Below are 24569 nucleotides of genomic sequence, written 5' to 3' on the forward strand. Positions count from 1 at the left end.
GTGGAGTTTGCTCAGGTTAAGTTGTTAACCCTTTGGACATTGGAAGTCTTCTCTCATTTTCTTACTTCCGACACGCCTTGGACATACAAAGTGCTTTGAATGCTGTACCTCAAAAAGCACCACGTCCACAAAAGCAGCTTTGCGAGCTCCACCCGGGTATTTCCCCCCCACGCAGGATTTCAGCGGCCCAGGCCGTTTGCTCAAGCCCCTACGAGCCATTCACCCAGCAGCGTCGCGGGAAAGCAGCCACGGGCTCTTCACCTACCAGTTCTGCTACCGAGCCCCCGCGTTGCTCCCTGCACTGCAGAGCCGACCTCGGGGAACGGAGAGGAGGAGTCCGCGCGTTTCTGCTGCTTGGTCACCTCTGACCACGCTCTTCATTGCCTTCTCACCGCGTTTTAAGAGGACGCGTCGTGGTAGGTCTCCCACGGCCTACAAAACGCCACGAGCATCTTCAGCTAACTGAGATGACGACAGAAGTAGGAAATGGGGCATTTTGAAGGAATCGGGCAGATTAAAGATGTACCAACTTGACCACAAGCGCTTTTTCAGGCTGTAGCTTCTAACCGTTACTACTTCTTATGCTTTCTCCATTAATTTAGAGGCCAGATGATGTTTAGAGGCTAGCCTTCTAATACCTCAAACTCTTATCAGAAAGAAAAACATTGACGGCTATAAACATGAAAATAAACAACTTGCCTAGCGCTGTATTTGCTCTCTCTAGCAGTCTTTAGATCAAGTCCAGCACTCTCTGGTAACGTACGCTTATTAATCTTAATACACCAGTAACATAAAGGATGAAGAGGAGACAAGCCTACATCAAAGGCTCCCAGCGTACAGGATCTGCCAGCAATTCAAGTGCCCCTTCTCGGTCTTTTCAGCGCACCCCCGCAGGAACATCTTCCACGGCGAGACTCTGATTAAGGTGTCGCACCGCGGATTAATTCTGTTACGCAGTCCCCAGCCTGCTACCCCGGCCAAGACGCTCGGTCCTGGGGAGCCCCCCCGACTCACGAGCCTTTCGGCAGGTAAAGACCCCACGCAAACCCCACGACCAGCTTGCCAACCCCGAAGGAAGCGAGAGGAGGTTCCAGCTGAAACTATTCTTTAAGGTACCAGTTGAACTGGGGCGTTTGCTATAAAATACACACGCACCCACAGACCTCCAGCAACCTTTCAGCGTTGCGCTGAAAGTTCAGCGGATCAACCTTTGCTAGAAACAAAGCAGCGAGGGGCGGGCCGGCCGAGGGGGACAAGGGACAGGACCGCTCTCAGAGCTGGGTCAGACCTCGCTTATGCATCGAAGCACGAAAATAATTTTGCACACACACGCCACTTGCCTCTGTAAGATTTCCAAACAGCTTATTTCACCCCCCTGTCGCAAACAAAACCTTAGGATATATAAACGTCAGCCTTGGGATATATGAGAAGTAGCAAACTGAGCCGGGAACTGCTTTAACCTAACGTTAGTCATCGGCAGCTTGGACTCGCAACAAGCGTCAATGATCAATCAATGGTTGTGCGAACGCGCGCAGCGTTACGGCTCCCTTTGAGGGCTCAGTTATGAGAGCGAGCAACTTCTCCGTGAGACTTTTCCCATCCAGACCGAAGCTCCGACACCCCAGGCCAAGCAGCTGCACCGCAAGCACTCACCCGAGAGATCCCCGCGCAGCCGGCACCAGCACCCGAGGGCAGTGCCGCTGACAAGGCAGTACGGCATCGTGACCTCAGCGCCGCGAGTTGTAGCTCCTTGGGCGCAATTCTACCCCATTCTCCATGAAGCGCAACGTGCGACGGTCACCTCTCAACGTTTATTGAGCTCTGTGTACACAGTATCGTTACGGAAGGTATGCATCATGCAACCAAGCAAATCACAGAAGAGTCTCATAAACAATATAAATTCGACTGATCTTTTACAAAGATGAGAATCACTAGGTTATCAAATCTCTCAGGTATAAATATTATGAGGTAAGCAATACTTAAGATGAGGCACTTAAACAATAACCCAAAAGGTAATTAGTGTACAAAATTATAAACAGGAACAGTTATTCATATTGCCCTCAATTATATTTAAAAACGATTTATATTCTATATACAGTGCGTTACATGCCTTACACCCCCACGGAAGCAAACCATTAAGGAAGTACGAAAGAAACCGAGTCATCGTCGCATGCCACCGGCGGGAATACAGGTAGATGGGCATCCGGGAGTACGCAGCCATCCAGTGAAAAAAAACCACAACAAAGTGCCTCTCAAAAAGAATGTTTTTCCTAGACAATTCCCAGTTTTCTGTCTGGAGGAAATCTCTACGCTAACAGCAAGTTCACTTGGTATTAACGTACAAATCTGCCAAGGCAGAAGAGAACCACCCTACTGCGTTCAAGGAAGGAATGCCAATTAGGACAGGATTTAAGCCTTAGTGGGATTTATGGTAATTAGAAATGTAACAAATTTAACTTTACAAAGAAATTAATTATGCCAATTAGGACACTTAGCAAGTTTTACTGGGAATTTATACAGTATTATATGTATACGGTACTGATCAATGCGCAATTTATTAAAATTACTTAGGGCACACTTCCAAGAAAATTCACCAAAGTAGTACAGGAATTCCAATTAAGATGCAAAATTAATATTTGCAATAAAGATTTCCTTATCGAGATCCAGAGAGAGGAAAAGCACCCAATAAAAGAAATAAGGAATTTACGTTCGGGTGCCCAAACATCAAAATCCCCATAACTGCACAGCTTGCTAGAGTCTGCCTGGGAAACGAGGTCAATGTTCTCTAATAATATTATAAAAACCCAAACACTTTCAAAAGATTCAAGCATTCTCAGTGCCGAACAGCTTGCATCAGCACGCCGTTTGTGACTAATCTTCAAGTTAATGGAACGGTAACTTAAAACACGCTTCCTCCTCCGATGCTTTTTGAAGGAAATGGACATTTCCAAACCAGGTGAAGTTACTCCTACCAGAGAAGTGCCTGTATTTCGTGGGAACAAGGATCCTAAGTTCGCTCCGTCTTGTAACAGAGTAGCTCAGATGCTATTTTTAGGTGGCCTCTGAAGGCCATCTATGTTTTACTTCTATTTCACATTTTAAGCTCTCTGAACAAATGCAAGCTACATTATGTCTTCAGTTTTTAAAGATAAGCCGGTCGAGTTTTGAAGTTTAAACGGAACAAAGGAAGAGCCACAGTTACTACAATAACAAAATTAAACTTGGCAAAAGTAATGAATTTTATTTACAAATACATGTACGAGGATTACAACAGAAACACACTAGGGAAACTCCATCTCAACAAAAGCAATGATTTATTGGTAATGGCATTAAATGAAACAGATTGACAGTCTCTGGTTATGGTCAAGCAATTATCCAGGAGTTGTAGATAAAAGTGAAGATCTCTTTGATTGCGATAAGGCCTTCCAGTGTCTTTTGCGTCCTAGTGGCTCTCTCCTTTTTTGCCAACTACCTGATAAGAGACAAAACCAGAAATAATGTTTAACCAAAAAAATCCTGCCAAGTATTTTTTTAAAGTTAAGTCTCAAAATAAACAAGTGCGACTGAGTTTTCAACTAAGTTAATGCATTTAAGCATGCATTACTGTAACACTTACAGAAGCTGTGAATCCCTCTAAAGGGTTAAGAGGATTGCAAGACACACAAGAAACCTTATCTTTAGTACAGAAAAGCATCAGCCTCATTTTGAGCAGAGTTAGAAGACAGTAACTGCAGCAGAACAGACCACGCTTAAAAACGTACGTGTTACTTATCAAGCATTCAACCTTAACACGCTATAGAAAAATATTACAGTGGGAAGAGAAGCACTGGGCGCTCAAATGTAAGTTTGTTCGTTTCCCTTGGCATCCTTGCCGTGTACCTCGCTGAGAACATTCACCTTATAACGCGGCTCAAACCCATAAAGAAATCTGGAAGTCACCTGATTTTCAGTTATTCCTTGTCAAAACATTATTCCTTACCAAGTCTCCTTCCAATCTCCAATTCTGCAAACTCCACCTGCAATCAGAGTCAGCTTAGTGCTTCCCTTTTCTGCAAAGATCACCGCTGCCACCAGACTTTGGCGAGTCGATTTGCCAGGCAGCAGCAAGTGCAACTCCAGCACTCTATACACTGCTGTGCAGGTTTACAGCTAGCGCAGTCACTGCGGAAGGGCATCCAGGGCCCTCGTTAAGATAACTGAACACAAAATCCTGAGAGCGGAAAACGATGCCATTTTAGTCGCTTTTCTGAAAAGATTCAGGCGTAATTCTAGTGCTCTTGCAGAGCGTTGAAAAAAATATCCATTTATAAGCCAAACCAAAATAAAAAGAAAATAAGTCTTAAAGTTTCAGACTTCAAACTGCAGGAGGGACCTTGGGCGAGGCACCGATTCCCCAGTCATTTCCAGCTAACTAGAGAGCAGCACTTACAGCTCTGACACGGTGTAGTCAGAATTCACATCAACAGAGACTGGAAGATTACGCTAATGGAGCGCGGAACTTCCCATTACTACCCATAACAACGCTGAAAACGAAGGAGTAAAACCTTTCTTGTATTCTAACCAACTGGCTGCTATAGCAAATGTGCTCGGTATTAATGACCTCTGCCGTTAAGTGACAAAATACCACCCGGGATTCATACAGTCAACAGGGGAATCTAGAACTAGGGGGGGAAACAAACCAAAACCCCAAACCCCCCCAGCCCTGAACCAGGGAAGTCTCATGGACCCACTGGAAGTATTCTTCCTGATCCTTTCCCTTTTTCCACTTCTTGTCAAACTTCAAGAGGGAGAATTTTTCACTATCCAGCTCCTTTTGGTCAGCTGAGTTATCGCTGTCACAAAGTAATTGAGATCTACTGATGAAAAGCACTCTTAAAAACCATGTTCACCTCCAAGGCACCCTTGACCGGGAGCATTTCACCACGCTGTAAATTCAACCTAATGCTTAAGGTCAGGAAAATTCCAATCTGACAACATGAGGAAAGAAGAAAAAAAAAAAAATCAGAAGCCCAATCACTTGCATTAAGATCCAATTAATCAAGTTAAAAAAAAATACAGTTAAACTTGTCAAGAAGCAATATTTATTCTTTGGGTGTTTCAAAAGCACCAAACTGTGTTCACACACAGATCAAGCAAAAAAAAAAAAAAAAGAAAAAGAAAAAAAGAAAAAACACAGTCAAAAGATTAAAGATTAGGTGTTAGCAAGTGTAGAACATCAATGCCAAATATTGCTATACCAGTCTGAGGCAGAAATTGACAACTCGCCCATGTGTATTATCTGTGAAAATCAATCACATCAACATGGATATTTTGTCACCACAGGTCAGAGCCCCATTTTCTGACCATCCCACTCCACCTTCCCAAAAGGAAACGGGCTAGTTAAACTTAAACCAAACAGCTGGCATGAGTCTTTTCTCAGAAGTAGGCCCATTTTCCTTCCTTTTACGGAAACAACTGCCATCCAGTGCATCCTGAGGTGGTGGTTACAGCCTGTCATTCCCACACAAAAGATGCCGGTTCTGGAGCAGGCTTTTCTTCAATCCCTTGGCTTTTTCCCAAGCATCAGTCCGGAGCCTGACTGTGACAAAACCACAACCAACTCTCTGGTTCAGGACCCAGAGTAGGACTGGAAACACCTCATTACTGAATCCTCTGGAGCAAAGTTGGTTTTGTTTGTTTTAAATATATATTTAAAGAGGTTGAGCAAGGAGAATCGGTAGGATGCTGTTGGGGAACCCTAGTCAGGCCACATATGTACACCTGCTCACCAGCTCCTCACCGCGCCTTCCCTGAGCAGGTGCTCAGTGCCACCAGAGGGCTAACAAAGAGTGGGACTGGGCAGCCCATTCTGGCTTGCCTACTGCTTACTGAGGGGTCACAACAAAGACCACCACCAAGCTTCGCCAAGATATTAAAGAAAGTCAGGTCTTGGTAGAGCATTTCACAAGCCGCATCTCAAACAGCTTTACAAAATTCAATACGGGCTGAAAAATTAGTTACAGAAAATCATTTGTAAAAGCACTGTATGGTATGCCTTTAAAATGTCAAGTTCAGGATAACAGTGGGAGAGAAGTTTGGTAAGACAAAGGCAAAGAGTTTAAGGCAAGCTGGGGAGTGGGGAGTGGAGGGGAAAGATGAGTTGATGAGTCAGAAGGTAGAGAAGGCTTTTCCTGATGAAGGTGCAGAGAAGGCGGCTCTTGCATCAGTGCTGAGATTGTGGAAGGGGTGAAAGATGCTAGATGAGCAGACAGAGCAACGAAGGGAGTAGTGCAAGACCACTTCAATCTTATTATTACTTTTTAATTTCCTCTGCCTTTTTAGTTCTTTAGAAATGGGAAGTTAAGCTGAAAAACAAACAAACAAAATGTTACAAGAAAAAAAGCAGCAGCATGTAGTGCAAATAAGCAGTTCTGAGTAGAAAGAAAGCCTTCATTCCAGAGGGGACAAAAAAAAAAAGAAATCTCTCAAAACCTGTCGATATTCATCTATGCCCCAGTCTCAAAACTGAGCAGCACTATGTTTTATTCATTAATACCAGAAATAAACAAGAACTATGTTGGACATCAATGGTTGCATGCTCTCCCAAAACCAAAAGCACCACAAGTTCACCACAAGATTCACCGGAACCTTCCTAATGCTAAGCTATCAATCAATAGTAAAAAACCCACGGAACTCGCACCTTTACTCTACACTGGCAGCTGTCTGCCCAACAAAGCAGCCCAGCTGAGCGTCTCTGGGCATCAGAAGCAAACCTCGAGCGCAGCCTGCTCTCGTAGTTCGCGTGATCAGTTGTGCCTTGAGTCAGACCCTGCGTGGCCAAGAAACGGCAGCATAAACACTTCGAGTGTTAAGGGTGTTTTTTGAAAGAAGCAAACGTGCCTTTAAATCAAGCTTTTCCAAAAGCATTTCAGAACATATTAAATACCTATAGGAAGGGAATATTCATCCTAGTCCTCTGCTGTTGAGGGCCTCTTCATTTAAACAGGGCCAAGAACAGGTCTCTCCCCGCTACTCCGTGCTTAGCTCACTACACTGCAGTCAGTTCTAAGCAGACATTTTTTCCTTGGTGTCCCCCTTTTCCACCACTCCAAAGACTTCCCTCCTCCCCAGAGGATAAAAATCAGGTTGTGCAAGGAGCAGGATACACACAACGTATTAGAACAAGTTTGAAAGCAGCTTTTATAACTTCACCTACGCAATCCAGCAACACCAACTACATGCAAGAAAAGGAAAGACATTTTTTCCAGTGGGACCAATCCATCATTGGAACAACCTCCGCAGGGACGTGGCCGAGTCCCCACTGCTGGAAGTTTTCAAGATGCGACTGGCCAGGGTGCCAGATAATCACATCTAGGCTCCCTTCCCCACGCAAGGCTGGATCAGGTGATCTTCTGAGGTCCCTTCCAACCGGGGCGTTCTGGGATTCCACGTATGTCCGAACTAACTTGAGGCCAAAATCGCTAAGGAAGGACTGACTTAACTACACCTGCTTAGTACTTCTGTTATTCTTCAGAGCAGATGAATTTCAGCTTTCTATTTGATAGTGTAAGTACCGGGAACAATGCCTCATTTACGTTAAACACACAAACTGACTTCCTGATCCGGAAGAGGCGATTCTTCTTACAGCCCTGTTGGCGTTAGCAGAGCACCACACGAGCAAACATGAGTTTTCCTCACCTGTCTGAAGGACTTGGGACCTGCAATTATGCACCATCAGCTGCTATAACTAAAAGCAGGCATTCAGATCCCGCCCCAACTGGGAAGCAAAATACATAAGCCTGATCCTTAGCAGCAGGCACTCAAACCAATGTGTTGTTTTTATTTTTTACCTTGAAACTGAACATGCATACAATCAACTGAGCAGCACTGCAATCAATCATAAAAACATGACCGGAATCACATTCACGTCCACTTCTTAATTCAAACCCTCCAGGTAAGATATTTAGCAGATTCTTACAAACGCTTTTCAAACTCAGGGGAAAAAAGCATTCCCCCATCTTGTTAATCATATTGCAATACTATTTCTATCATAACTAGAAGAAAAATAGGAACAGTAGAGACAGACTGAGATGAGGGAGTGAGACAGATAAAAGCGTGAGGAGTAGTGTGGGTAACTACTCAAGGAGCTGAAAAGAAAAATAAGGTTTCCCAGTTAATCTACAAACCTAAATATAATTAATGCCCAACGCTATATTAAGGTTTCATAACTGACAGGATCACTGGAAGAGAGGAAACAAAAGTTAAAATTCCTAAGAGCACTGCAACTCTGCCAGACTACACAACCCATTTGTTATGATGAAATATTTTAACAGCCTAATATTAAAACTACATGTTCAGGAAGCAAAATAGGAGTATTACATATAGTGTTGATGAGTATCGGAATTGACACGGGATTAGCTGCTTCATAACCCAGTAACACCTCCTCCTCTATTTAGGGCCGTTCTGACCAGTTCCTGAACGTCCTGACGCGACCAGCACAACGCTAACACCGTGGGACTGTTCCGTCTTGGAGGTTTGCGCTCCCTCCCCTTCCACTTAAATGGAAGTCACAAGACACAAAGGCACATCCTTGGTGGTGCCAAGACATTCACCTGCGAGCTCTAAGGAAACCAAAACTGTTAACTGGCACGGTATTTACCAGGCCATACAGCAGCTTCCGAGCATCCACACTGCATCCAGAACCGCGAGAGATCTGCAAATCCCCTCTAACTACAGCAGAGGGCTGAGATGCCTGGAGACCCACGCTATTTTTAATGCCTTTATATGGTTGTGAGAGGGCACGTGTGAATTAAAAACCCGCTCCCCACACAAACGCTGACTGGAGCTCGGGTTGTTCCAGCAGTTGGTTTCAGGCCAAGGCAGTACTGCAGTGCTGCGTCCACCATACTAACATTTTGTCCACGCAACTTAAAATGCTGCAGGAAACACACGCTGTGCAGGCTCAACACTAGTCCCAAACCCATGTAACGTTCTACAAAAAAAAATCTGAATTGCTTTACCAAATGCACCCAATCAAGATTATCAATTAAAAAAAAAAAATCACTACTTGAACAATCAGAAGGTCAGGTTTAAAGAGTGCACTTGGTGAAAATAAACTTTCAGTACTTTAGAAAGCAGAACTAATTTACAGAGTTGACAGAGAACTGAAAGCGAGACAGAGATCAAATACCGAGTCAGAGTCCCACCCCGCTCCCAACAATACCAGGAAGTACTGCAGATTAACGATGGTAAAATAGTAACTGCACAACTCATTGCAGGAGATGCCCTAATACCATAAGTACTGACCAAAAAAGCCATATAAACCAAAAAATGTAAGCAGATTGTAAATCAATTAGCATATTTCTACTTTTGGGAGAACTGGAAGTGCTACATTAGGAAGGTCTAAAATTGACATCCAGTTAATTTTAGTACATTAGAACAACTTTTTCAATGACTTCGAGTTTCACTGAAAGGCAGCAAAACCTGTTAAACTTACTTATTAACTTAACTATTACCTGCAAAGATATTAACTTGTACATGTAGAAGTTAAGATCAAGTTTTGACATTAAAAATTCCAAGTACCTGACATGTTGGTGAGTGTTAGTGTTTTTAACCTTCTGAAGTTTAGGTTATTTGTTTAATAAATTCTGTGGTGCTTTCAGTGTTATTGGTCACCTACACAGTAGTTTGTAGGCAGGTGTTACAGCAGTATTCGCCCTTTTACAGAGGCTACTAAGCTTTAAAGCGGTTTATTTTAAAAAGATTTATTACATTTTGAAAAAGTTGTAAGTAGCTTTAAAGTTTCAGTCCTTTCAAACCCGTTTCACATTCTCAAAAAAAAAAAATCAGGAATTGGGAGTGCCTTATTGTTCAGCACTAGCGTGTCTGAAGTCATTCTGTACCAAGTTGTTTGCTTCTTCATTTCCTCCTTAAAAAAGCAGATATGTTTAATATAACAGACACCTTGTGACCAAATATTTTTCAGATCTCAAGCTTACTTAATGTTGCCCTGTGAATAAAATCCTTCAAAGTAGAAGTCAAGTCAATCACAAGGAGTCTGTTTCATTTGTACATGCAATTGCTTCTCTACTTCCTGAACACCATCGGAAAGCACGTTTCAAAATCAAGACATAAACCTCCCACCTGTTAAAAACCCCAACATTGTCTCTAGTGTATATAACTCGACAGTGCCTCAAGTTTTTATATATACATTCTTAACAGTTAATTTTTACAAAGCTGATGAACAAAAACTCGTAGGCAAGATCAAAGATCTGTAAGATAAAGCTACACATTCTTTTGGATGCCAAAACTACCTTAAGTTGTGGAACTGTAGTAACAACCAAGTGTATTTGTTCCGTCAACCCATTTTTGAGGAGGTTTAAACATTCAAAAGTGCTTTTAAGAAAGAGGACTCACTCGCTTGAAGTCATTCATATTTGTTGCTTGGACTGGAGTTCCAATAAATGTGAAGTACGTAATTCTTGTTGTCTCTTCATCACCATGATTGGACTGGACAAACAACTAAAGAAAAAAACCCAAACACAAGAGTTAAGGTAAACTGTCCATGCCTGAATTAACACATAAAAACGTGCGGTGCCCAAGATTTTTGAACTAACCAAATTAACACATCTTCCAATTACAAAGGCCTCTGTAACCTTTAGAGAAGCTACTGTCCTCTTATTTTACATAATGATTATATAGAATGTTATTATTTTCCTGGTAGTTTGTTAAAAACCCCACACAGCTTGGATTTCCCCAGCTTCCACTTCAGACTCGAGACCACATTCAGCAAGCAAAAAGAGGATCTAAGAAGTCACAGTCCACTATTCACTGGAATCTTGAAATGAAGTTAAATATCAATTTAACTATGCTTGCTGAAGCCCCTAAGGCTATTCGTGTGTAGTTTACTACTACGGCTTGCACAACTCTGTTTTACAGCACGATTACTAGATCTATCAAGTTATTTTAGGGTTTCAAACAAATATCAAGCTTCTTTTGAAATACAAACTAATGAATTATTGCTGGAATCACTACACTTCTTAAGGCGGACAAATGAAAGAACAACTTTTTTGCATGAAGTAGTATTAGTAAGGAACTTGGAGTCAGAAGGGCAATGAGGTGCTTGTGGATCTTTCCACACTTTATTGTGAGCATGGAAAAAAAAAAAGGAATGAGAAAGAAAGCGAGTAGTGCCATCGGGAGCAGAGGGAAAAAAGGAAAGGGAGGACAACAGGTAGGTAAGGAACAGCACACGTTGCGCCCTTTCCACAAGCCACAGCCAGTATCTGTGAAGGCGCCCTTTCGGCCTCAGAAATTGCCTGTGCCACAGACCACCAGACGCTGGAGGGTACGCACCACTACACGCTTGCCCTACACTTAGAAATTTTTTTGTGACAACACCAGATGCTTGCAAGTGCGTGACAAGCAAGCTGGACTGCTGATCTGGACCAGTACAGACATTCACCCCTCCAAGCGGCTTCACTGCAGTTGGAAGATCACGTATTTTCCTATACGAAGACGACGTATGGAAGGTGAGGGTTGAAATGCTGAAGAAAGTACTCTTCAGACAAAGAAACAGAAGAGCATGTCAAGGATCGACTTTTGTCAGAGGCGAACTGCAGCATATTCAGAGATTCTGTCTCAGTAATGATATGAAAAGTTCAACAAACACAGAGAAAACAAATGCCACTGAAGCAGCAGTAAGGAAGAGAAGCACACAACAAATGGGGAAAAACAGCATAAGATAGGATGAATTATATGGACTAGAAACTACAGAGCATAGAATTAATAATTAAAAAAAACAGATAAGTTAACTAGCAAAACTAGCAGTGAGATAGATATATATATATATATATATATATATATATAAAAAAATGAAGTATGAACTTCCTAATACTGACACGGAACTGTTCAATAAGTGTGTCTGGTTATACATGGCAGAAAAGCAGGACAACTTGTGTATGTGACAACTGTGCCTCCTCCAGTTGATTAGGAGCCACACAGCAGACTTATCCACAGGACTCTCTAAGCAAGCAGAACTTCATCACCTGCACCGAAAAGCCAGCGGGCGGACAAGATGACTGGCCATCTCCTTTCTAGGGAGTCCTGAATACAGAACCCAGGTTTAGCTAGGAAACGAGGGGAGCGCTACTGCAGTGCCACACGCAAAGAGTGCAAACAAGCAGAACATCTCTTTAATCACCTTATCACTTGTCTGCTGTTTGCACATCATCCTGGCTAAAGCTGACAGGATTTTATTAAAGAATACGTAACTTGCACTTGTCAGCACAGCTTTGTAGAATATAAGCCTATGTGACCGATCTCCATTTCATTTGGGGGAGGATAACGCTGGTCGCAAAGGTAACTCCATAGAAATATGAGATATGAAAAGGAGTTATTTAGGTTTGCCTCCCATTACATTTAAAATAATTGCTAGTAAAACATTGCTAAACATGAAAGTAGCTGACTGATCTAAAATGCAGTCCAACAACAGTAATTCAGAAATTTACCAGAAACCTTTCTACAGAAGAAAAAGTGTGATGAAAAGATTGAGGGTGGATCAATGTTTTGGAGTTACCTGTAACTCATAAGCAGCTGGTGATTTCTGTGGCCAGCCCACTGAAATATAGTTTAATTCAATCAACTCTAAGTCCATACATTTGCCAACACATAATTCAGGCCATGAAAAGCATTGCCACAGAAAAGAATTCAGGGGTCATATCGGAAAAACAGGTCAACGCAACACTGCGGGAAAGGCGGCTAGCGCAGTACCAGATGCCAAGCACAAAGCAATTCCAGCATCAATTTAGTCATCACACATATTGCACTAGAACCTGCATCTTTCAAATAGAAGAGGAGAAACCACACCTGCACGTAAGAGTCAAAAACCCTATGTGAAATCTGTGGAAAGTCTCTTAGAGCAAGAGAATTAGAGAGCTCATTAAAAGACAAAGGTGCTTTGATTACAGCATTTAAGAACCCTCCTAGAGAGCAGGTACCGAGTTTAAAGACATTGCAAGTACTTCACTCGATACTCAGAGAAATCTGTCATTTCTGCAATCAGATTACTGAGAAACTGGATTCCTTGTCTCCTCAGCTCTTCAAATGAAGACAAGATGCCTTTCAAGAAGCAAAAAGAGCACACTGTGAAGAGGTGAAAGCGAACCTTACGTCTCATGCTAGGTCAAAAGAGACGTTGCATGGACATGGACCTGTCCGACCTTAAATTCCTGAAATACTTTCAGCATAAGCATACAGTATGCAATCAGCAGAGAGACACTAAGAACATTTGCAACGAAATCAACAAACATGCACAGTGCTTTAAAAGCCTAGGAAGTGTTCAGCTTGCACAGACCTCAGAACAGAAACTTTACTTACAGTTACACTGTTAACATTCTGAAATTTTACATAGCGAAGCTGGACAATACCATCTTCTTTAATATCATCTGGTGTCAGCTCCAGGGCTTGAGTTGGTTCACTTCTTTCTGCTTCTTCAAAATCCATAGATCGAGGAAGGTTGATAAAGATTTTTATGTACTTTGGACCTTGCCCTGTGTTAAAATACAGGAGTGGTATTCCATTGTTTAAATATATTTATTTTCAAAATGCTGCTTGAGAAGCCCTCGCTTATCACAGTCTCCAGACACCGCTCAAGGAAGGCATGAGCTATATATAAAGTATACAATTCCAGTATCCTATCTGCCAATCCTACATCGCCACCCTGGACATTGAAGGACATCCAAAGTTGCACTACTTGTCTACGCGTCAGAGACAGAATTCCACAAAAAAATCCAATAAAAAGTCTAAAAATAATAGTTTTGCTGTGTCATTTAACACCTGAACATTTTATGTAATTTTACAATGTAAACTGAGTTACCATAAAAACTAAGCTATACCTTTCAGTAGCTCTCACATTCATTCTTGAATTAAATGTAAGTTTCTCTCTGCAGCACATCAAACTATAGCAAACACTTATATATTGGCGTCATACCAAACACCCATGCACAAGGTCAGTGAAAAATGAATGAGATAATTTGTTATGTGATTCAGTTACAACAAATTTACCGAAGCTGCTGTGGGATTCTCAGAAGGAAAAAGGTTCCAGGGACAACAGTGTCATTTTTAGAAAATTCAGCTAAACACAGGCAAAGCCTCGGTTTCAAAGATATGATTAAGCAGACACTTCACTCACCGTTATCTGGCCCCTGAAGTTTCATAGAATAAAGCTTGACAGGTTGACTAAAAGCTACAGTAATAAGCAGCTGTGGAGAAAAAGGTTGCTGTTAAACACTGTTTTCTTCATCCTTAAAAACAAACATAGCACAGTAATTAACTAGAAATAAGTCTGAGCTTTGAAATAAAATTAAGTACTTACTTTCACTATATTCCACACACGCACTAGTCTGTCACTTTAAAACATCAGCAAATGCTACTCCGCTTGGAATTTTTTCCATACGTAAAGGGATGTGAAACTGGAAATACTTCAACAACCTTTGTATACTCATTTTACTTCCATCCTGCTACCGTCTCCCACTCTTACTTACACTACCATAACAATATAAAGTAGACAAGTTCTTAAAAAAAGGCTTGCAGACCAGACCATCGTTGCAAATATCAACTGTACCTGCTCGTCACAGTCTGATTCCAAGTAGGTAGAGTCTTTACGTAAACAATTATCAAATCCGTGCTCATCACTCTCATTAAGACATTCACAGCCGGCTTTATTGATAAATGGCATTAAATCCATCTGAAAGTAAAAGCAAGAGCATTGCTGAGTGCTTGATAAGTGTGCCATGAACCCATCTGGGATTAGTAAGCATTGGAATGAATGAAATTCTTCATTCAACAGATTGAAATAACAAGACACACACAAAACCTCAGGGGTTTATATCAAAAGACATTGCAAACAACAACTATGAATACTACAGCGCTCGGATGTATCCTGTTCGTAACTGAACAGGATTTTTTCCCCTCCATTCAAAAGCCTGCACCCCTGGAACACGCGCTTGCCATTCTGAGACTAAGAAATTGGGCACAGGGAGAATTTTCGCATACGCTTTTGATAAACAAGACTACAGCATCGCAAGTCACACCACAACACAGACAAACTGACATTAGACTGAGCTATGATCAACTCAAGAGGAAAAAAAAACAACAGAAATGGGCATCCCCAAAAATATACTATATATTGCAGAACAAATGAAAAGACCACCACTGTAGTTCTTAACAGGCTTGATACGCAAAGCTAGTCTTAGTTTACTTCTTTTTCAGCACTGTATACAAATTAACTTTATGAAACCTTTTCCTACTCCTTTCTCCATATACTTTGTTAAAAACACAGAGTAACAGAAAACAGAAGCTACACTATTCACCAGGAACCAGTTTGGTTTATTGCTCAGCTCTTTTGCAAAGGGTCCAACAAAAAGATTTAATATATATGCATTCTCAGATTGAAGCAGGCGGCTACTCATGCTCCAAGCCTCTTAAAAGGTGGTATTATTGCAGAGGCAGAATAATCTGCATCCATTGCCAAATAACCAGTATTTTTTTGCCTGCAACTAAAGTAAACCAAGTCCAACTGAAGCACAATAAACCAGGCTAAAAAAATCAAGAATTTCATATCTTAAGGCCTGAAGACAGAGTATCAACATCTCGCACCATAACAGGACAAATTCAAGATCAGCTTACAGTTGTAGAGCAGTCCAGACATAAGAAACTAAAAGAACAACCCAAAATACCCTTCTTAAAGGCATATATTAGGTCCCAGAGAATAATACACCACTCTTGGAAAAAAGCACACACTAGCTTGAAAATGACTGCATACAACAACTCAGGCTAGAGCTTCATGGCACAAACAGAATCTGAAAACAGGCCGCTGAGAGAACACAACTCATTTCCCGTATCCCGCTTCCCTTAGCTCTTGCAACTACGTTATTCTGAGCAAAAAATACTTATCCCCCTCCCAACATCTACATGAAGGCTTAGTTTGCAACTCACAAGCTCGGTAGATACAAGGTAAGAAAAGAGAAGGAAGGCACAGCTGCGCAAGAGAAGGATGCTCTCCTGGAGCCAACGGCAGTCCGGTTTGGATCAAGCACATCCTAAAGTTGCATTGCAGCCGACCACTTACGGGTCAAACAGAATTCCTGCTTGGCTCATACAGCCCTGACCATACTCAGGACTTGATGTGTAGGGGTAAGACACCGCCTCCTACGAGATTAACTTTTAATAGAAGATGGCACGTTCATCTCAAAACCAATCTAACTAAGCAGACCTGAACTTGCTACTTGAATGATTTTCAGTGTGCTTAGGGCTCCAAAGTAACACGCTGAACCTCTGCCTTTTGACATTAGAATCATAGAATCATTTGGGTTGGAAAAGACCCTTAAGATCATCAAGTCCAACCGTTAACCTATCACTGCCAGTTCATCACTAACCCATGTCCCTGAGCACCACGTCTGCCCGGCTTTTAAATCCCCCCAGGGATGGGGACCCAGCCCCTGCCCTGGGCAGCCTGGGCCAGGGCCTCACTACCCTTTCAGTGAGGAAGCTTTTCCCTAACATCCAACCCAAACCTGCCCTGGCGCAGCTTGAGGCCGTTCCCTCTCGTCCCATCGCTTGTTCCTGGGGAGCAGAGACCGACCCCCCCGGCTCCAGCCTCCTTTCAGGCCGTTGCAGAGAGCGATGAGGGCTCCCCTCAGCCTCCTCTTCTCCAGGCTGAGCCCCCCCAGCTCCCCCAGCCGCTCCTCCCCAGCCTTGTGCTCCAGCCCCTGCCCCAGCCTCGCTGCCCTGCTCTGGCCACGCTCCAGCCCCTCCATGGCCGCCTTGGGGTGCGGGGCCCAGCGCTGAGCACAGCATTCGAGGGGCGGCCTCACCAGTGCCCAGCGCAGGGGCACCATACATTACATTACGTATACTATACATTCCCACAGTTCCACAGAGGATTTCACAATAACTATAAACATAAGCATTCACATATAAAGCGAAGTGCAACGCATGCCATGGAACAGTTAGCAAGTAGCTGAACTGCTAGAAATTCAAGTGACCCGTGCCCTGGCAGCTTATTTAAACGAGAAACATTCGGCTGGATTCGCACCCTGCTTACATTTGCCTGATAGGATACAGCTAGCTATGAATTTAAAATACTTAACCTCCAAAAAACCTGGTTCTGCATTTAACAACATAATTTGGGGTTCTACAGACACTCATCACAGCTAAGTTCAACATATTAGATCTGCTAATGCAAAGTAATGTGCGCACTGCAGCAACTAGCTAAGCACTGAACTGTGACATACGATTTAGGCGAAATGTAATACACCACATAACTAACTGTGTTTATACTTTTGGTAGAACAATAGACAATCTCATTTAAGGAGTAATATTACACCAAGGATTGCTTGGAGAACACCACCTAGGACGACAGCTCTAGGAAAGTGTTTTGTCACATTAGAGTTCTCATTTACATGTGTTTGTTAGTACAGCTGTCAGACGGGCTTATGATTTGCAACGCACAATTGCCTCGAGGTAACATGAAAACAGGCAGAACATGGTGAAAACAATTTCCTGAGAGCACCAATATTTCTAAGCGGATTGCTCCCTTATTGGAATTTTGGCCAAAAATTCAAGTATCCCTACAAAGTTTTCGTTTACCTAGAAGACGTGGGCAAATCACGCAATGATAAAAAAACCCAGCCTGTTCATGAATACCCGTTTTTAAATTCTTCAAAAGAAACGTTAAAACCAAGTTTTAGTTATGAGAGATTTTGATGCAAGGTTTAAAAACCACTCAGTCTGAGAACATATATTTAGAAATGCTCACTTTTCTTTTTTACAAATTACTAAAGAGTTACAAGTTATTTACTTAGTTTATGTTATCCGCTAACGCGTGATCAGCAATTACCGGAGTGATATGCAGTACCCCTACAGAAACAAAGTGATATGCATTAAGCATTAAATTGAAAGCAAATTCGCAGTCAGCAAGAAGTAATTCTTGTATGCCACTCAGACCAGGCACGTCATCTTTTCCAAGTATTCCTGTGACGTTTTTTTACGTTATGTATTTTTATATCCTTGTCATTCTTTTATAAGAAGACATCTAAAGAGAACACTTTGTAATACCATCCACTTTTGCAAACATTACCAATCAGGCAAAAGAAAATATATCACGAGATACCGTTTATCTAACAATACCCTCCCAAAGGCATCCTATTTTCAGGGCAAGCTGTTATAGAAGAAAATGGAGCTGAACTCTTATGAAGATTAATTCCTTTGGCAACAGAATCTCTCCCTTTTTTTTTTTTTTTTTTTAAGAGATGAAGTAAAGAGGATTAATTAAGGGTAGGGAGCAAGAAGAAGAAAGGAAAGCCCCACATGAACCTAGCACCACATAAACAACAGAGGGGATTTCTTAAGGAACAATGAGAGCAACTTTTCAACATTTTTGACAACCACGTTTAACGACGTCTTTCCCCACGGACATTTTTACACTTTAAAAAATGTTTTGGGAAGACAGATTGTGATGTCTAAGAAGAAAGAAGCAGAATAAGCAGCTGCAGCAAAAAGTTCATCATAGAACATTAAATTCATTATTTTAATAACTAAGGGCTATGCATGGAGATTTTTCTTAAAACATTTTACAGTTCTATAACCATACTTACTAAATAGGTACATCTTAATTTTCTAATTTTGTCTGAAAAAGGAAACCCAGACAAGCAATCTTCTCAACGCAAAGCCAAGGGAAACGTGCAGTTTTGCCTAAAGTAGTATTATTTGACTTAGAGTATGTTTAGAAAGCAACAGATACTTTTTAAACATTCAAGTTACACAAACATTAAAAAAAAAATCTTAATATAAGAGATGCATACATATCCTTTCGGGATATCTGTATCTTCACTGTTTCCAGGATCATTCTCCAGGTGCTGTTTAATTTTTTCTTCTAAACCTACAGCATCTGCTCCTTGATATTGGTCGATTCGCACTTTGTTTCGGAAAAACAGAAATGTCGGTGTTGCTGATATATTATTGGTAGCAGCTGTTCCCTGGAATGCATAAATTAGTTACAAGTGTTACCTAACAGAGTATTACCAATATGAGACAGAAACATTAGCTTGCTTCACCTAGATAAGAATGCACACACTAGAGATTAGTCAAGCTACATCACTTCAAACTTCACAAACAATATTTGTTGTTTTACAAACAGCTTTAACTCAGACAACAATTTTAAGTTAATTTAAATTCTTCAGATCCTCCTAATCCTTCACACATTTGGGCATTCCTTGAATGGACTTCACATTGTCAGTAGATTTGTTGGTATACCATAACAATCATATTACTTACTTGCTCTCAAAATTAGAGGACAGCTTAATCTAACACTTTTATCTCACAAGCTTTCTTTACACCTGCATTCCTTCCTCTCCCAAGCCACATTCACGCACACGCAGGAACTGCGGCCTGCTGCTGTAGAAGGTGAATCCCATTCGATTCCTGCCTGTATTCATACCTGTTACGCACCCGTAGCAGTTCTTCCAAAACTTTCCATAATTTAGTGTCATATAGCAAACATGGTTACCACTTTGATGTTCACCTCTCTGCATTGTAATTCCTGGTAATTCAAGACACTTCCTTTCAACATATTGTTAATTTTTGTTAACGACCCTGAAGTCAATCGATAGCTCATCTGCAATGCTGATGTCTGTTAAAAACAGCTGAGTAGTACTTGAGAGGAACCTAGTCCCACCAATCCGATCAGTTCATTGTATATTGCATCTTGCTCAATAATTACGCCAATATTTGTTTGCAAAGACTTACTCTTTTTAATTCACACTGGTGCTATCTTCTACATTTAACAGTATTATCTAAATAGCACAAGCAGCAGGAACCGTTAAACTGTCTGTACACCGCTTAAAGGAAGGACATCACAGTGGTAACTGCAAGAATACTTTTCTACATACAAGTGTTGTTTGTTCACATCTTTGTCCATATCCTAATTTTGGAGAATTTCACAATATGGCTATTTGTGATTCACCAAATGGGTCAAAAGCCACAGGATACTACTCTTAGTATACTGTCTGAACAGTTTTTCTTCAAGTTTCCCATTCGCTACATTATCTGCTCTTTCTCTTCCAACTGAAAATATGTTTTTGAATACCAACCTGGCATTGATGCACATCTACTTCCAAAAAAGTTGCCTGGGGATATTTGTTACTCAGAGCATTGAAAGCTGGGGCTATCCTTAAACAAGGGCCACATCTGTGAAAACAACACACAGTTTAACTTAACTCAATCTTTTTTTGAAAAATGTCTGCCCCAAATAGAATTAGCACATTCGTGTTCTTACTGATATCCTTGGTACATGTGAAAATAACCTTCCTACCTGGCTGACAGATGGTGAGCAATCTTGGTGATACAATTAAGAATGACATTTAGAAACACATCATGAAGTGTTAATTCCCACTTCCTCAGACAGCTTCAATGTCACATGATTAGCTTCACCTATTAATTAATACTAACTTCCTACTTTCCATCTAATGGGTTTAGCTCCAGCATCTTTTACCGCAAGCCGAAGTCCTGCTAACTAAAGTGACATAAGGGAGGGCAAAGAGTTGCCTGCTTTTCCTGAAACAGCAAAAAACACTCTTAACAGAAAACTAGTACTCGCATTTCAGGTTACCTCCTGTGAAAAAATAGTATCTACAGTAAAATCTACAGGTGACCTGAAATATTTAACAGTAATGATGTATCAAACCTTCCGCAGGAATCATAAAATTCTTACTACAACAAATCTCACTTACTACAACTGTAACCAGTTACCACCATACTTATTTGACCCTGGTAGAACAGAGCTGACTTCTGCTGACTTAACTGTATCACCTTGGCTGAAAATACGTACTTGTTAGTTATTATACCTTTGCTGGCATATATGAAGCGTACAGGTGCAACTATTCCTGCAAAGGAGTACTCTTACAACTCAGCTTGCCGTGAAAGAAGCAATTAAAAAGCAAAATAGCAAAAAACCCCAGCAGAAACTCCCTCCAACAGCATATCAGCATAGGCTGTATCTAAACCAGAGCGGTCTGTCAATGTGAATCTGCCAACACACAGAGCTGTAAAACAGCACAGACGAGATCCGCTTCACCTTTCCTATTCTCTCTTGACAGAGCGGGTATGGATCCATAGCAGCGTAGCAAGGCAAACTCAGATATATTGATACTCTAAGACATCAAGCCATTAATCTAACTGGAACCTAATATATGGGGTTGTCTGCAACCAAAACATTTTCCGGGGCACACGTATACGTGGTATTACTGAGCTCACCAACACCTCTACAGTTATGGGTGAAGTTGATTTACCTTAAAAAAAAAACAACAAAAAAAAAAACCAACCCACAACTGACCCCATAACTAAGAAGCAGCAACCAGACATGGGATGCGGCAGAGCAATGCTTTTTTTCAGTACCCATTCAGATACGCAACTAGAGATTTCTGTGGCCTCTTCCGAGCGTAACGTCCTTCACAACATTAGACCTGAAGTCTTTTGAGCTCCAAACAGCCATTGGAAGTGGGATGGTTCAACTGTACATTTAAATAAGGGGCAGAAAGATGAAGAAAAAGAGTATACGCACTAAAAGCTAGGACTCTGACGATAACGAGGTGCACTTGGAAGCCCAGGACCCCCAACACTACCCCTATTCTCCCTAGTTCTGCAGATTACTGTGAATAATTGAATCGCTGAGATTTCCTTTGGCCGCCAATTGAGCCAGATTACACCACACTCGTATTTCAAACCGCAGCTGAGTAGGGGAAAAAGGACGTCTGTTTTTCCTAGGCAGAAAGCATGAGGACCTAGCTAAGTTTTGTTAAGGCAAAAGATGTTTTTAGCAGAAACCAGGAACGATGCAGCTCTCTCAACAGCGGCTTCCTGACCTGCAACTGGATTTTAAGCCAGCGTAGGGTTTGATCTCCTCAGAGCACCTGAGGGATGACAGGTTCGGAGGGCAGGGGAAGTTGGCTCAGCTACAAAAAGATGAATTTAACACCAGAAATACGAAATACCATCTGATTCTGTGACTATACTCGTATGCTACAGAGAGGGAGCGTCACTAACGCTAAAGAAACCTGCCTCGCTTTCAAATAAATAAAAAGACCAAACCCCCTCGAGGGTCTCTCGGTCCCGGGGAGCCTCCTCGGCCCCAGGCCGGGGCGGGAGAGGGAAGGGCGGCTGCCGGGGAGGCGAGCAGACGCCTCCCGGTGGGTCAGGCCCAGCTCCCGCTCTCCGCCGCCTCAGCGGGAACGGGGCCGGGCCTTGGGGCAGGGGGGAGGCGGGGAGCGACCCGGGGCGGCGGCCGCCGCCCCGGGTCGCTCCCCGCCTCCCCCCTGCCCGCGGTGAAGGGAAGCGGGAGCCCGCATCCCGCCCTCACTCACCCCCGCATGGTGAACTTCACCACGGCCAGGCGGGAACCGGCAGCGCTGAGCTCGGGTTGGAACTCGGTGTCGTTCGCGATCACCTTCACGCCCACCATCCTCGCCGGGCGGCGGCGGGGAACCGCGCTGAGGAGCGGCGGTAGCGGCCTGCTATCTGCAGCGTCACGGCGGGAAGCGGGAGCCCGGCATGCACCGCTCGGAGCAGGGCGCAGGCGCGGCCGCCACGCCGCTCCCCGCCGGGCGGACATCTTGAGGGAGGAGCGCCCGGCCGCCGCCATTTTGGGAGAGGGCAGCGAGCGGAGGGTGAAGCCGCCGCCAGGCCGTCGGCCATTTTAGTTAGGGGCGGGCAGGGCGGGAGGCGCTGAGGAGAAGGGCGGCGGCGGTAGCGCGGCCGCGGGTCCTGCCGGCGGGAGAGGGGTTGTGCAGGGCGGCTGGGAGCGGTGGCAGACGGCTAGATGCCATCCCTTCCTCAGGAACGGGGAGGAGAGCCTGCCCGCGGCCTTCCTGCTCCGGGGCCCACGCCAATGCTTTGGCCAGGGCTGGTTCTAGAAACGTGGAATTAAAAATAAGCCGTGTTTTATCCTGCAAATCTTCTACTAACAAGAGTGGAAACAGAGGGCAGTAGGCCTTACTGTGGTTTTTGAAGACGAGCGGAGCAGCACTCCGACCAACGCTGGCTGCTGAAGCTGCCTCTCAGACCGCTGGTACCAGGTGCCCCAAACCGGCCAAGAAGCTCCCTCGGTTGTCAGAATGCCCCTTCCCACCGCCCCGGGCTCACTGAGGCGCCTCGCGTACCCCGACAACGCGGAACCGAGGAGCTCCTGTGGCTGGAAGGAGCCTGCCAGGCCGGCCGTGCCCCGGCAGCCCCGGGCATCGCCAAGATGGAGGCCTCTGGGGAACCCGTCCCAGCCTCTGGCCACCCTCGAGGTAAAGAAGTTCCCCTTCAGTAAAGAAGGGCTCCCTGAGCCTCCTCGTTAACGCATACATTGGTGACACAGGTGGAACAGTATGATTAATGTTTAAAGGAACAAAATGAAAATGGTTAGCATTTTTATTACCACCTTATTTTAAGAAAACTTAATGCCTTCCGTAATGCAAAAAGCATCCTCGAGCCTTTTATAGCGGCTAGTTTAAAACAATCTCTCTAAACACGAGAGCAAGAAAAAAATACCTACTCCTGTTGTGATATAATGCTGCACGACTTTGACCAACGTTGGCTTCAGGAATTTATTATTATGGGACAACTGGAGAATCTCCATTCTCCCAGCTGAAAGCAGTTCACTTGCTAAATAGGCTGCTGGTACAGGCAGGCATCTGTTCGTCTGGGATGACAGGGCATCCCTGCGCACTTGCCAGGAGTCGCGCGGCTGTGTGCCATTTGCTATCTCTATACCGATACATTGATGTATCTCAGCGTTACTTTGATCATCAAACATATACCAACACGGTAATGATGTTTAGCCATACTTTTATTTCAGCCATACTTTTATATTCCACAGTTGAACGGAAATCGCTTACTAATTCAACAGCAATAAAAATTCGGAGTGGCTTTGTCTTTAGGGAACCGGTGGTATGGAACGTATCGAGACCAAGTCCCCACGTAGGTAATGCGTTATGTGCCAACATATAGTAGAGCAAGTTGTGAACTAATTTCCCTATTTTAATTACTTCTGGCCAAGAGAAAATGTTCTCTCTAGTTTCAACTGCAGAAATAATTTTCCCTTTCTAAACAGCTGTGATGCATTGACGTACACTGTTAAACAGCTGATAGGAAAACCACCGGTGCCGTTAGCATCAGCATCTCTGATGATTTCTATGTGACTAAACCTGATTATTCACACATACAAAAAGCTAACACTAAAAATGGTGCTTTGGTTGCAAAGAAAATAAAGAAATGAAGTCAATAACCTACCACACCTTCTTAGCATGGTCCACTGACAAGGCCCAGAGAACAAATCCAGCTCGGGTAGGTTGCAATCTCCCAGATCTCTGCTTTATTTCACCCAAAAATTGGAGAACGTAGGGTAGGAATTCTCTCAAAATGTGCTAACTTTAGAATCGCCCTCGCTTTGTTATTGACTAGTTTTTGTGACATTATGGGGATGACACTTCCCTTTTGCAGACAGAAATTACTTTTTTTTTTTCCAGTTTCCCGATACTATCGGTTTTCAT

At 43.0% G+C, this 24569-nt stretch overlaps 2 protein-coding genes across 4 annotated transcripts in view; one reads left to right on the forward strand and one right to left on the reverse strand.

Moving 5' to 3' along the window:
- Positions 1-3246: 3246 nt before the first annotated feature.
- On the reverse strand, positions 3247-24552 carry LOC309601824 (thioredoxin-like protein 1). Of its 3 annotated transcripts, none has more exons than XM_082334995.1 (8): positions 22398-22762; positions 20130-20226; positions 18843-19016; positions 14603-14725; positions 14171-14240; positions 13357-13529; positions 10396-10500; positions 3247-3472 (listed from the first exon to the last, which is right to left on the reverse strand). In XM_082334995.1, the coding sequence occupies exons 1-8, from the start codon at positions 22673-22675 to the stop codon at positions 3443-3445; spliced, it is 1050 nt and encodes a 349-aa protein (XP_082191121.1). In that variant the 5' UTR covers positions 22676-22762; the 3' UTR covers positions 3247-3442. The 3 variants fall into 3 exon arrangements, with proteins under 3 accessions (XP_082191121.1, XP_082191122.1, XP_082191120.1); XM_082334996.1 differs by lacking the exons at positions 3247-3472; positions 22398-22762 and adding exons at positions 4721-4967; positions 24315-24552; XM_082334994.1 differs by lacking the exon at positions 3247-3472 and adding an exon at positions 4724-4967 and having other exon boundaries at positions 22398-22701.
- The window catches only part of LOC309601823 (WD repeat-containing protein 7), a 147603-nt gene continuing 146313 nt past the window's right edge, over positions 23280-24569 (forward strand). The window contains exon 1 of the mRNA XM_082334990.1: positions 23280-23324. The gene's annotated coding sequence lies outside the window, so the exon portion shown is untranslated. The remainder of the gene's footprint in view (positions 23325-24569) is intronic.

The sequence above is a fragment of the Platalea leucorodia genome (assembly GCF_965183815.1).
Source record: "Platalea leucorodia genome assembly, chromosome: W".
In the NCBI taxonomy this organism is placed as follows: Eukaryota; Metazoa; Chordata; class Aves; order Pelecaniformes; family Threskiornithidae; genus Platalea; species Platalea leucorodia.